The sequence below is a fragment of the Salvelinus alpinus genome, chromosome 30 (genome assembly GCF_045679555.1).
Source record: "Salvelinus alpinus chromosome 30, SLU_Salpinus.1, whole genome shotgun sequence".
Classification (NCBI taxonomy): Eukaryota; Metazoa; Chordata; class Actinopteri; order Salmoniformes; family Salmonidae; genus Salvelinus; species Salvelinus alpinus.
In genome coordinates this window covers 1,092,380-1,107,379 of record NC_092115.1, presented here as the reverse complement: position 1 = coordinate 1,107,379, position 15,000 = coordinate 1,092,380, and the positions used below count along the sequence as shown (strand labels likewise).

Genomic DNA, 15,000 nt, shown 5'->3' with positions numbered 1-15,000 from the left:
GTAGTAGTAGTAATATTATTATTATTATTATTAGTAGTTGTAGTAGAAGCAGTAGTGTTAGTAGTAGTAGTTGTAGTAGTACAATTATTCTTCTTCTTATTATTAGTAGTTGTGCTGACAAACTGCCTGGGAGCTCCTCAGTGGTGAAACTCCTCCTCCTTCAATCAGTGGTGAACCAGGTGGAACAAATCTTCCAGGCAATCAGGGCGTGCCAGCACCTGGCTCTGCTGTTGTCTTTAGACCGCAGTGAAAGGAGCATTTATAACACCACAAGACCAAGGAAACTTCATCTTTGTGATCAAGGTGACTGTGCAAGTCCAAGCCCTCCACAAAACTGTGAAAGACAGCCGGTAAGCGCCATATTGGCCATGCTTGACTATACTGACTTAAGCAGTGCACTGCTAATGATACTCTGGAAAACACAGACTCTTAACTCTTAACTTTGATAGGACTTTTGCAGTGGTATTTATAACTTCAAATGTTGTTTGTGGGGTATAAAGGAAAAGTAAGAAGAGCCAAATTCATTGTTGACAAAGAACTTGTTTGAAATGGTTAAAAGTAATTTAAACTTTGTACAAATCTTAGTAAACCAAGTTCTTAATTCAGTAACAAATGTATAGTCTAAAAAATCTTTGGCTAAAAAATGAAAGATTTGTCTGTTTAAAACTACTGATTAGAAAATAAATGTAATTTTTTACTACTAAAAATAGTTTGAATGTATTTGGCAAAAATGCAAATTTAGATAAAAATATGCTGATTCTGCTCATTTAATTAAAAATGGTGGGTTTCTATTTTGGGAAACATTTGCTTAAAAGTGGAAACCTTGTATTTTATAATGGCAGAAATGTGTTTATCTGAGGTGAATGTGGATAATTTTGTGTATTTCATTGGGCTGTCAACTCAAATAGTAACTTGTATTTGTCATCTCTTTTTTGAGGTTTTTCACCTGTTTACTGCCAACCAAAGAATGGTAAATAAAAGACAAACAACTGATTCCATGGCTGTTTATTGAGTGAAATCCAGTTAAAATCTTCATGTGGAGGGACTGTCCTTTTCAAGTGGGGAATTGCACAAGAAAGGGGTCAAAACTTGACAGTGAAAAACCGTGGCTCAAGACTGGAAAAGGACCAGAAAAGTGACCACACGTGTCCGGAGAGACAAGTAAAGACTGTTCCCGCCTGCTGCTGTGATTGAAATGGCTGATTCATTACTGGTGGAGCAGCTGAAGACCGCAAGGACATCAGCGAAGCGTCAGTTTTCCCGTCTGGCCAATAATGTGCTACGAATGCATACAATGATGTCAGAAGAGGAGCTCAGAGACAATTTTAGGAAGCTCACTGCAGAAGCTGGCAGAGTCCTGGAAGCCAACGATGATGTAGAGGGGCAATGTATTGAAGAAAACTCTCATGCAGAGGAGTTGAGCGAGCAGCAGAAGTCTGACTTGGTCAAAACAGCCAATGAGTGTGAAACTGCAAGAGCTAAAGGACCTCATACAAAAGGACCTCATACAAAAGACATTGTGGGCCAATTTCGGGGAATATGAACTGACACAAGCAATTACAACAGCAGAGTCGCAAGCAGAAAACGTGGGAGCTGTGGACCCAAGTAAAAACCCAGATGCATATCTCTTCATGATCGGACAACTAGAGAAACTTGTGAAGGCTGCGAAGGAGGTGCATAAACATTGGAAGTACTGGGCCCCCCCAGCAGAGCAACAACATTTCCAGAGTCGTATCAAAGACCTTGAAACTATCCTGCCAAATCTCACAATAAGACAAGCAGACTTTACAGGGGCACACGTTAGAGGAGAAACCAGCAGATTGAGTACTACTTCAAACAGTTCTGTGGTCACACCAGCAATTAAATTAAAGCCTGCTGAACTCCCAAAGTTTTCTGGCATCCACCGAGAGTTTCACCGGTGGAAAAAAGACTGGGAAGCGCTCCAGATGCAGGGAGAACCTACTGGATCCAGAGAGGTTAAAAAGTTCCAACTTCTCGACAGTGTGGATGAAAAGACCTTACGAGACCTTCACCTTACAACTTACACAACTGCTGAGGAGGTTTTCCGGGTCTTGGAGAACCGCTTTGGAAATAAGACAACTATAGCCCTTGAGATAGTAGAAGAGCTCCAAAGACTCCAAGCAGTTAAAGGTAACCAGCCCAGGAGGATTGTTGAGCTCATCCAATCTGTAGAAAAAGCCCTGGTCGATCTGAACGAGCTTGGCAAGACCGGTGCTATAAAGAACCCTCTTGTAACAAAGACAATAGAGAGTAAACTTCCTGATGGCCTGAAGAAGGAATGGCTTCTTCATGTAGCTGGCAAAGGTGATGAAGCTGAAGAAGACAAGCGATTTGACTACCTCCACAAGTTTCTTCAAGGTCAAGAAGCCATCTATGAGAAGCTGGACCAACTGAGAGAGGAGGAACCAAAACCGAAATCTGAACCTCGGCAAGCTCGAACCAGAACCTCCACCCAACTAAGCGACCAGGCTCAAGGATGTGTGGTCTGCGGAGACTGCAAGCATAAGAAAAGGCTATATTTCTGCCAAAGGTTTCGCACGCTTAAGCTGTCAGAGAAAAGAGATGCTGTCCTGAAGCTGGGAGCCTGCAAAAGATGCCTGGAGATTCACAAGGAAGGTGACTATTGTAAATCAGAGTTTCTGTGCAGGAGGCCAGACTGCATAGAACAGCGTGTTACAGAACACCACTATTACCTCTGCCCGAGAGCTGGTACATCCAAAGGGAATGTCGTCCAGAGGTCCAGTAACAGCAAAGTGGGAGGTGACACAAGAGAGCGTTATACCCAAGCCCAAGAAGAGTTCATTAAAAGTCTCTCACCTGAACTTGCAGAGAAGTGTTGCAATGCCTTTTGCAACACTATAGCCAGAACCTCTCTTGTGTCCAACCAACCCAGTCTTCTAGCAGAGAATGGAATAGTGGAGTGGCCAGTCATCATGATGCTCTTAGAGGTCACGGCCAATGCAGGACAAAAAGTTGGGACTTTGATCGACCTGGCATCGGATACAAACTATATAACTCATGATGCAGCTGATCGTTTGAACCTTAGAAGTGAAGCCATAACCCTTGTTGTCCATGGTGTGGGAGGAATGAAAGTTCAAGTCACCACAAAACGGTACCTCCTAAAGATCCGGGTCCGCACAGAGCAAGGCAATGTCAGATCCCACCAACTCCTCTGCTATGGTTTGGACAGCATTGCAGAGATTCACAAACATGTGACAGCCAAAAGACTCCAAAAATTCTTTCCAGATGTCCCCCAAAATGAACTTGTTAGACCAAGACAGATACAGCTTTTGATAAGCCATAAGGAAGGGCGACTGGTCCCACAGAAAATACGCACCGTTGGGGACCTTGTACTATGGGATGGGCCATTGGGAAAGACAATTGCAGGGACACACCCTGGTCTGTTTGAAGAGGCTACAGTTACAGCACACCAGTCCAGAGCGCACTTCGCCAGATCCATGAGGACAGCAGCATTGATGTATGAAGAACATATCTGCGCCAAACCTACCATCAAGTCTTCTTATTCTGCTATTTCCACTCGGGATTTTATTGAGTGGTGGAGATGGGATAGCATTGGCGCCCCCTGCACCCCAAAATGTGGAGGATGTCGCTGCGGCAGTTGTCAACTTGGTGGCAAAGAAATGACTCTGGCTGAAGAAAGGGAGCTGGAAGTTGTTAAGGATGGCCTGACTTATGTTGGTGCTGATGACCACAGTGATAGTCCACACTGGCATGCAAGGTATCCATGGCTCATTGACCCATCTACATTGCCAAACAACATAAAAGCAGTGGAGGCAACCTTTCTCAGAACAGAGAGACAGCTCGCCAAAGAACCGCAGTGGAAAAAAGCCTATGGTGCTCAAGTCCACGAAATGGTTGACCGCCGGGCTGCAAGAAAGCTGACCAAAGAGGATCTAACCAACTGGAATGGACCTGTCTGGTATATTAGTCATCTTATCGCACCCAACCCCCACTCTGTTACAACTCCGGTAAGACTTGTCTGGAACAGCAGTCAGAAGTACAAAGGCCAAAGTCTCAATGACCTTCTGATGAAAGGCCCTGACGTTCTCAATCCGATTCGAGCTGTCCTCCTCAAGTTCCGCCAAGGCTCCTACGCCGCTCTAGGAGACGTCAGAAAAATTTACAATTCTGTGTGGCTCGAGGAGAGGGAAGTCCATCAACACCGGTTCTTGTGGCGGGATTCAGAGGGCGATGAGGTGGAACAATACGCCATAACCAGAGTGAATATCGGGGACAAGCCAGCAGGGTGCATAGCACAACTGGCCATGAGGGAGACGGCTAACCTGCCTCAATTCAGCCACCTCACAGATGAATGCCAAGTATTACATGAGCACAGCTACGTCGATGACATCTTGACATCCCACAACTGCCGTGAAAAACTCGAAGTCATCACAAAGAATGTGGAGCTGATTCTAAAAGCAGGAGGGTTTGCACTGAAGCCTTGGGTCTTCTCAGGCCAAAATAAAGGAGAAAGAGAAAAGGCATCACCAAATGTTGTTGTCCTGCCAAATCAGCTTAAGGAGGAAGACAACAAGGCGCTCGGTCTCGGCTACATTGTGGATGAAGACATGTTGCATGTCATGGTGAGGGTCAACTTCTCCAGGCGGAAGAAAAAGATGAGACTTGGGCAAGACTTACTGCTAGAAGAAGTACGAGCACAGACACCAGACCCGCTGACAAGACGTGAACTGCTGAGTCAAGTTGCTGGTTTGTACGACCCAGTTGGCCTGACAACGCCATCAAAGCAAAGAGGGGCTATCTTGGTCCGAAGGGCATTCCAAGAGGCAAAACCAAAGTGCAGCATGGTCAAGGACACATGGGACCTTCCCCTGTCGGATGAGCTCCGCAAAGATGCAATTGGAATTTTTGAGGAGTACGTCCAGCTAAGCAAAGTAATGTTCCCAAGAGCTCTTACTCCACCAAAGGCAACAACTGAACCAGTCGCTGTCACTTTTTCAGATGGCAGTGAAAGCTCCTATGGTGCTGTCCTCTATCTGCGGTGGAACTGCAACAAACAATTAACAATTCGACTAGTGGAGTCAAAAGCAAAGCTGACACCACTAGACCAGAAGGGGGATGCAGTCAAAGCGGAACTTTGCGGTGCAGTCTTTGCAAGCCGCCTGAAAAAGTACTTTGAACAGCATACCCAGATCCAGATAAAAAGGTGGTACCATTTGTTAGACAGTCAGACTGTTCTTGGAGCTATCCAGCGTGAAAGCTATGGATTTCAGACTTTCTTCGCTAATAGAATTGGAGAGATCCAAGAGAGCACACGGCTACAGGACTGGTGGTGGATCCCTGGACCACTCAACATAGCCGAAATTATCACTCGAGGAGCTGGGCCAAAGGAACTTGATGCCCATTCAGAGTGGCAGCAAGGGCCAGAGTTTCTATATCTTCCAGAGAGCGAGTGGCCAATTATGTCATCAAAAGATGTGTCTGTGACAGCTCGAGAGAGCATTAACAATATGCAAAAGAAGTCATTTGTGGCAGCACTCACCAGAGCCCAAGCGAAAAGAAGTCTTCCAAGTCTTGTGGGACGATTTCCTGCTGGTGCAGCTGTCCTAAACTTGGTGGATGAGAGGCGCTTTAGTAGCCTAAAGTGTCTAATCAAGACTGTTGCTTTTATCTGGAGAGCCGCCAAAAAGTTTAGATCTGCAACAAAGTCCATCGAGACCCCAAAGTGGGAGGCGATTCCCACAAAAGGAGTTATCACCGCCACAGAACGTCAAGAGGCAATAAGAGACATCTATCTTGCTGCTCAAGAGGGGGTGACGTTCCCAACTACCACTACGGACCGCTTGGTTGTGTACAGAGAGCCAGAATCTGGGTTACTAGTCTGCGGTGGGAGAATCCATGGCTTCAGGGAGGATGGCGCTGCAGTTCCCCTTCTGCCTTTCAATGCATGGGTCTCTACTTTATTGGAACGGGAGGCGCACGAGGAGGGTCATGAAGGTGTGGCTGCAACCCTGCTGAAAATGAGGAGGAAAGCTTGGGTCATCCAAGGAAGGAAAATTTCCCAAAAAATAGTGGATAACTGCCTTTTCTGCAAAAAGTCAAGGGCAAGAAGGTGCGAACAGGTAATGGCTGACTTACCTGCTGAAAGAGCCACACCTGCAGCTCCGTTCGAGTTCACTACAGTCGACCTCTTCGGACCGTACCTTGTCAAAGATGACATCAAGAAACGGGTCTCAATGAAAGTGTGGGGTGTCGTCTTCAGCTGTATGGCCAGCAGGGCAATTCATGCAGACCTGGTCAACACAATGTCGACAGAGAGCTTCTTGATGGCTTACCAACGCTTTACTGCAATTAGAGGGCACCCAAGAAAGTTCTGGTCCGACCCGGGGACAAACTTCATCGGCGCCAAACCTGTCCTAAGAGAGCTGTACCAGTTCCTGGATGCTCAGAATAGAACTTCAATAGAAGAGATGTCGGCTCAAAAAGGTACCAAATGGGAGTGGACAATTCACCCTGCTGACTCACCTCACCGCAATGGGGCTGCTGAAGCCGCTGTTCGCATTCTCAAGAAGGCACTGCAGAGCCTGGGCAACAACACTGGCCTTAGCTACAGCGAGCTTCAGACAACACTACAACTTGCTGCAAACCTTGCCAACGAATGCCCAATAGATGCCAGGGTGCAGAGCCATGAAGAAAGCGTGCAGTATGTGTCACCCAACACACTTCTCCTGGGCCGAGCCTCTCCAAGCGGTGAGATCAGAACATTTGACTTTGCGAACTACCCTTACAAGAGACTCAGAGAGATGCAGAACCAGGTCAACAAGTTCTGGAGGTCTTGGAGCCAGCTTGCCGGCCCAAACTTATTTCTGAGAAGTAAATGGCACACTTCATATCGCAACGTTGCTGTCGGAGATATTGTCTGGTTGTGTGACCAAAATGCAGTGAGGGGCCAATTCAAGCTAGGACGGGTGGTGAGCGTTAATCCAGATGCTAAGGGCATTGTTCGAGACGTGAACGTCAAAGTGGTCCAAAGCTCCTGCCTTCCTGTTACAAACCCCGCACTAAACCGGCCATCGGCCAAAGTCCTGAAAGAAGCTACGCAAACCACAGTCCTGCACAGAGATGTTCGACGCCTGGTTGTCTTGCTACCAGTTGAGGATCAAACTCGGAGCTGACCGGCAGTATGTAGGTGCTGATTTACGATCTTTCCATCGGTTTCCGTGGGAAGATTGAGTGGGAGGTGTGCTGACAAACTGCCTGGGAGCTCCTCAGTGGTGAAACTCCTCCTCCTTCAATCAGTGGTGAACCAGGTGGAACAAATCTTCCAGGCAATCAGGGCGTGCCAGCACCTGGCTCTGCTGTTGTCTTTAGACCGCAGTGAAAGGAGCATTTATAACACCACAAGACCAAGGAAACTTCATCTTTGTGATCAAGGTGACTGTGCAAGTCCAAGCCCTCCACAAAACTGTGAAAGACAGCCGGTAAGCGCCATATTGGCCATGCTTGACTATACTGACTTAAGCAGTGCACTGCTAATGATACTCTGGAAAACACAGACTCTTAACTCTTAACTTTGATAGGACTTTTGCAGTGGTATTTATAACTTCAAATGTTGTTTGTGGGGTATAAAGGAAAAGTAAGAAGAGCCAAATTCATTGTTGACAAAGAACTTGTTTGAAATGGTTAAAAGTAATTTAAACTTTGTACAAATCTTAGTAAACCAAGTTCTTAATTCAGTAACAAATGTATAGTCTAAAAAATCTTTGGCTAAAAAATGAAAGATTTGTCTGTTTAAAACTACTGATTAGAAAATAAATGTAATTTTTTACTACTAAAAATAGTTTGAATGTATTTGGCAAAAATGCAAATTTAGATAAAAATATGCTGATTCTGCTCATTTAATTAAAAATGGTGGGTTTCTATTTTGGGAAACATTTGCTTAAAAGTGGAAACCTTGTATTTTATAATGGCAGAAATGTGTTTATCTGAGGTGAATGTGGATAATTTTGTGTATTTCATTGGGCTGTCAACTCAAATAGTAACTTGTATTTGTCATCTCTTTTTTGAGGTTTTTCACCTGTTTACTGCCAACCAAAGAATGGTAAATAAAAGACAAACAACTGATTCCATGGCTGTTTATTGAGTGAAATCCAGTTAAAATCTTCATGTGGAGGGACTGTCCTTTTCAAGTGGGGAATTGCACAAGAAAGGGGTCAAAACTTGACAGTGAAAAACCGTGGCTCAAGACTGGAAAAGGACCAGAAAAGTGACCACACGTGTCCGGAGAGACAAGTAAAGACTGTTCCCGCCTGCTGCTGTGATTGAAATGGCTGATTCATTACTGGTGGAGCAGCTGAAGACCGCAAGGACATCAGCGAAGCGTCAGTTTTCCCGTCTGGCCAATAATGTGCTACGAATGCATACAATGATGTCAGAAGAGGAGCTCAGAGACAATTTTAGGAAGCTCACTGCAGAAGCTGGCAGAGTCCTGGAAGCCAACGATGATGTAGAGGGGCAATGTATTGAAGAAAACTCTCATGCAGAGGAGTTGAGCGAGCAGCAGAAGTCTGACTTGGTCAAAACAGCCAATGAGTGTGAAACTGCAAGAGCTAAAGGACCTCATACAAAAGGACCTCATACAAAAGACATTGTGGGCCAATTTCGGGGAATATGAACTGACACAAGCAATTACAACAGCAGAGTCGCAAGCAGAAAACGTGGGAGCTGTGGACCCAAGTAAAAACCCAGATGCATATCTCTTCATGATCGGACAACTAGAGAAACTTGTGAAGGCTGCGAAGGAGGTGCATAAACATTGGAAGTACTGGGCCCCCCCAGCAGAGCAACAACATTTCCAGAGTCGTATCAAAGACCTTGAAACTATCCTGCCAAATCTCACAATAAGACAAGCAGACTTTACAGGGGCACACGTTAGAGGAGAAACCAGCAGATTGAGTACTACTTCAAACAGTTCTGTGGTCACACCAGCAATTAAATTAAAGCCTGCTGAACTCCCAAAGTTTTCTGGCATCCACCGAGAGTTTCACCGGTGGAAAAAAGACTGGGAAGCGCTCCAGATGCAGGGAGAACCTACTGGATCCAGAGAGGTTAAAAAGTTCCAACTTCTCGACAGTGTGGATGAAAAGACCTTACGAGACCTTCACCTTACAACTTACACAACTGCTGAGGAGGTTTTCCGGGTCTTGGAGAACCGCTTTGGAAATAAGACAACTATAGCCCTTGAGATAGTAGAAGAGCTCCAAAGACTCCAAGCAGTTAAAGGTAACCAGCCCAGGAGGATTGTTGAGCTCATCCAATCTGTAGAAAAAGCCCTGGTCGATCTGAACGAGCTTGGCAAGACCGGTGCTATAAAGAACCCTCTTGTAACAAAGACAATAGAGAGTAAACTTCCTGATGGCCTGAAGAAGGAATGGCTTCTTCATGTAGCTGGCAAAGGTGATGAAGCTGAAGAAGACAAGCGATTTGACTACCTCCACAAGTTTCTTCAAGGTCAAGAAGCCATCTATGAGAAGCTGGACCAACTGAGAGAGGAGGAACCAAAACCGAAATCTGAACCTCGGCAAGCTCGAACCAGAACCTCCACCCAACTAAGCGACCAGGCTCAAGGATGTGTGGTCTGCGGAGACTGCAAGCATAAGAAAAGGCTATATTTCTGCCAAAGGTTTCGCACGCTTAAGCTGTCAGAGAAAAGAGATGCTGTCCTGAAGCTGGGAGCCTGCAAAAGATGCCTGGAGATTCACAAGGAAGGTGACTATTGTAAATCAGAGTTTCTGTGCAGGAGGCCAGACTGCATAGAACAGCGTGTTACAGAACACCACTATTACCTCTGCCCGAGAGCTGGTACATCCAAAGGGAATGTCGTCCAGAGGTCCAGTAACAGCAAAGTGGGAGGTGACACAAGAGAGCGTTATACCCAAGCCCAAGAAGAGTTCATTAAAAGTCTCTCACCTGAACTTGCAGAGAAGTGTTGCAATGCCTTTTGCAACACTATAGCCAGAACCTCTCTTGTGTCCAACCAACCCAGTCTTCTAGCAGAGAATGGAATAGTGGAGTGGCCAGTCATCATGATGCTCTTAGAGGTCACGGCCAATGCAGGACAAAAAGTTGGGACTTTGATCGACCTGGCATCGGATACAAACTATATAACTCATGATGCAGCTGATCGTTTGAACCTTAGAAGTGAAGCCATAACCCTTGTTGTCCATGGTGTGGGAGGAATGAAAGTTCAAGTCACCACAAAACGGTACCTCCTAAAGATCCGGGTCCGCACAGAGCAAGGCAATGTCAGATCCCACCAACTCCTCTGCTATGGTTTGGACAGCATTGCAGAGATTCACAAACATGTGACAGCCAAAAGACTCCAAAAATTCTTTCCAGATGTCCCCCAAAATGAACTTGTTAGACCAAGACAGATACAGCTTTTGATAAGCCATAAGGAAGGGCGACTGGTCCCACAGAAAATACGCACCGTTGGGGACCTTGTACTATGGGATGGGCCATTGGGAAAGACAATTGCAGGGACACACCCTGGTCTGTTTGAAGAGGCTACAGTTACAGCACACCAGTCCAGAGCGCACTTCGCCAGATCCATGAGGACAGCAGCATTGATGTATGAAGAACATATCTGCGCCAAACCTACCATCAAGTCTTCTTATTCTGCTATTTCCACTCGGGATTTTATTGAGTGGTGGAGATGGGATAGCATTGGCGCCCCCTGCACCCCAAAATGTGGAGGATGTCGCTGCGGCAGTTGTCAACTTGGTGGCAAAGAAATGACTCTGGCTGAAGAAAGGGAGCTGGAAGTTGTTAAGGATGGCCTGACTTATGTTGGTGCTGATGACCACAGTGATAGTCCACACTGGCATGCAAGGTATCCATGGCTCATTGACCCATCTACATTGCCAAACAACATAAAAGCAGTGGAGGCAACCTTTCTCAGAACAGAGAGACAGCTCGCCAAAGAACCGCAGTGGAAAAAAGCCTATGGTGCTCAAGTCCACGAAATGGTTGACCGCCGGGCTGCAAGAAAGCTGACCAAAGAGGATCTAACCAACTGGAATGGACCTGTCTGGTATATTAGTCATCTTATCGCACCCAACCCCCACTCTGTTACAACTCCGGTAAGACTTGTCTGGAACAGCAGTCAGAAGTACAAAGGCCAAAGTCTCAATGACCTTCTGATGAAAGGCCCTGACGTTCTCAATCCGATTCGAGCTGTCCTCCTCAAGTTCCGCCAAGGCTCCTACGCCGCTCTAGGAGACGTCAGAAAAATTTACAATTCTGTGTGGCTCGAGGAGAGGGAAGTCCATCAACACCGGTTCTTGTGGCGGGATTCAGAGGGCGATGAGGTGGAACAATACGCCATAACCAGAGTGAATATCGGGGACAAGCCAGCAGGGTGCATAGCACAACTGGCCATGAGGGAGACGGCTAACCTGCCTCAATTCAGCCACCTCACAGATGAATGCCAAGTATTACATGAGCACAGCTACGTCGATGACATCTTGACATCCCACAACTGCCGTGAAAAACTCGAAGTCATCACAAAGAATGTGGAGCTGATTCTAAAAGCAGGAGGGTTTGCACTGAAGCCTTGGGTCTTCTCAGGCCAAAATAAAGGAGAAAGAGAAAAGGCATCACCAAATGTTGTTGTCCTGCCAAATCAGCTTAAGGAGGAAGACAACAAGGCGCTCGGTCTCGGCTACATTGTGGATGAAGACATGTTGCATGTCATGGTGAGGGTCAACTTCTCCAGGCGGAAGAAAAAGATGAGACTTGGGCAAGACTTACTGCTAGAAGAAGTACGAGCACAGACACCAGACCCGCTGACAAGACGTGAACTGCTGAGTCAAGTTGCTGGTTTGTACGACCCAGTTGGCCTGACAACGCCATCAAAGCAAAGAGGGGCTATCTTGGTCCGAAGGGCATTCCAAGAGGCAAAACCAAAGTGCAGCATGGTCAAGGACACATGGGACCTTCCCCTGTCGGATGAGCTCCGCAAAGATGCAATTGGAATTTTTGAGGAGTACGTCCAGCTAAGCAAAGTAATGTTCCCAAGAGCTCTTACTCCACCAAAGGCAACAACTGAACCAGTCGCTGTCACTTTTTCAGATGGCAGTGAAAGCTCCTATGGTGCTGTCCTCTATCTGCGGTGGAACTGCAACAAACAATTAACAATTCGACTAGTGGAGTCAAAAGCAAAGCTGACACCACTAGACCAGAAGGGGGATGCAGTCAAAGCGGAACTTTGCGGTGCAGTCTTTGCAAGCCGCCTGAAAAAGTACTTTGAACAGCATACCCAGATCCAGATAAAAAGGTGGTACCATTTGTTAGACAGTCAGACTGTTCTTGGAGCTATCCAGCGTGAAAGCTATGGATTTCAGACTTTCTTCGCTAATAGAATTGGAGAGATCCAAGAGAGCACACGGCTACAGGACTGGTGGTGGATCCCTGGACCACTCAACATAGCCGAAATTATCACTCGAGGAGCTGGGCCAAAGGAACTTGATGCCCATTCAGAGTGGCAGCAAGGGCCAGAGTTTCTATATCTTCCAGAGAGCGAGTGGCCAATTATGTCATCAAAAGATGTGTCTGTGACAGCTCGAGAGAGCATTAACAATATGCAAAAGAAGTCATTTGTGGCAGCACTCACCAGAGCCCAAGCGAAAAGAAGTCTTCCAAGTCTTGTGGGACGATTTCCTGCTGGTGCAGCTGTCCTAAACTTGGTGGATGAGAGGCGCTTTAGTAGCCTAAAGTGTCTAATCAAGACTGTTGCTTTTATCTGGAGAGCCGCCAAAAAGTTTAGATCTGCAACAAAGTCCATCGAGACCCCAAAGTGGGAGGCGATTCCCACAAAAGGAGTTATCACCGCCACAGAACGTCAAGAGGCAATAAGAGACATCTATCTTGCTGCTCAAGAGGGGGTGACGTTCCCAACTACCACTACGGACCGCTTGGTTGTGTACAGAGAGCCAGAATCTGGGTTACTAGTCTGCGGTGGGAGAATCCATGGCTTCAGGGAGGATGGCGCTGCAGTTCCCCTTCTGCCTTTCAATGCATGGGTCTCTACTTTATTGGAACGGGAGGCGCACGAGGAGGGTCATGAAGGTGTGGCTGCAACCCTGCTGAAAATGAGGAGGAAAGCTTGGGTCATCCAAGGAAGGAAAATTTCCCAAAAAATAGTGGATAACTGCCTTTTCTGCAAAAAGTCAAGGGCAAGAAGGTGCGAACAGGTAATGGCTGACTTACCTGCTGAAAGAGCCACACCTGCAGCTCCGTTCGAGTTCACTACAGTCGACCTCTTCGGACCGTACCTTGTCAAAGATGACATCAAGAAACGGGTCTCAATGAAAGTGTGGGGTGTCGTCTTCAGCTGTATGGCCAGCAGGGCAATTCATGCAGACCTGGTCAACACAATGTCGACAGAGAGCTTCTTGATGGCTTACCAACGCTTTACTGCAATTAGAGGGCACCCAAGAAAGTTCTGGTCCGACCCGGGGACAAACTTCATCGGCGCCAAACCTGTCCTAAGAGAGCTGTACCAGTTCCTGGATGCTCAGAATAGAACTTCAATAGAAGAGATGTCGGCTCAAAAAGGTACCAAATGGGAGTGGACAATTCACCCTGCTGACTCACCTCACCGCAATGGGGCTGCTGAAGCCGCTGTTCGCATTCTCAAGAAGGCACTGCAGAGCCTGGGCAACAACACTGGCCTTAGCTACAGCGAGCTTCAGACAACACTACAACTTGCTGCAAACCTTGCCAACGAATGCCCAATAGATGCCAGGGTGCAGAGCCATGAAGAAAGCGTGCAGTATGTGTCACCCAACACACTTCTCCTGGGCCGAGCCTCTCCAAGCGGTGAGATCAGAACATTTGACTTTGCGAACTACCCTTACAAGAGACTCAGAGAGATGCAGAACCAGGTCAACAAGTTCTGGAGGTCTTGGAGCCAGCTTGCCGGCCCAAACTTATTTCTGAGAAGTAAATGGCACACTTCATATCGCAACGTTGCTGTCGGAGATATTGTCTGGTTGTGTGACCAAAATGCAGTGAGGGGCCAATTCAAGCTAGGACGGGTGGTGAGCGTTAATCCAGATGCTAAGGGCATTGTTCGAGACGTGAACGTCAAAGTGGTCCAAAGCTCCTGCCTTCCTGTTACAAACCCCGCACTAAACCGGCCATCGGCCAAAGTCCTGAAAGAAGCTACGCAAACCACAGTCCTGCACAGAGATGTTCGACGCCTGGTTGTCTTGCTACCAGTTGAGGATCAAACTCGGAGCTGACCGGCAGTATGTAGGTGCTGATTTACGATCTTTCCATCGGTTTCCGTGGGAAGATTGAGTGGGAGGTGTGCTGACAAACTGCCTGGGAGCTCCTCAGTGGTGAAACTCCTCCTCCTTCAATCAGTGGTGAACCAGGTGGAACAAATCTTCCAGGCAATCAGGGCGTGCCAGCACCTGGCTCTGCTGTTGTCTTTAGACCGCAGTGAAAGGAGCATTTATAACACCACAAGACCAAGGAAACTTCATCTTTGTGATCAAGGTGACTGTGCAAGTCCAAGCCCTCCACAAAACTGTGAAAGACAGCCGGTAAGCGCCATATTGGCCATGCTTGACTATACTGACTTAAGCAGTGCACTGCTAATGATACTCTGGAAAACACAGACTCTTAACTCTTAACTTTGATAGGACTTTTGCAGTGGTATTTATAACTTCAAATGTTGTTTGTGGGGTATAAAGGAAAAGTAAGAAGAGCCAAATTCATTGTTGACAAAGAACTTGTTTGAAATGGTTAAAAGTAATTTAAACTTTGTACAAATCTTAGTAAACCAAGTTCTTAATTCAGTAACAAATGTATAGTCTAAAAAATCTTTGGCTAAAAAATGAAAGATTTGTCTGTTTAAAACTACTGATTAGAAAATAAATGTAATTTTTTACTACTAAAAATAGTTTGAATGTATTTGGCAAAAATGCAAAT

General features: G+C 46.4%; 1 protein-coding gene across 1 annotated transcript in view; it reads right to left on the bottom strand.

Annotated features, from left to right (window-relative positions):
• The window catches only part of LOC139559548 (oxygen-regulated protein 1), a 123,096-nt gene that overhangs the window by 70,732 nt on the left and 37,364 nt on the right, over nt 1-15,000 (bottom strand). Inside the window, exon 11 of the mRNA XM_071375638.1 lies at nt 13,270-13,334. Coding sequence (XP_071231739.1) covers nt 13,270-13,334 — 65 coding nt within the window. The remainder of the gene's footprint in view (nt 1-13,269; nt 13,335-15,000) is intronic.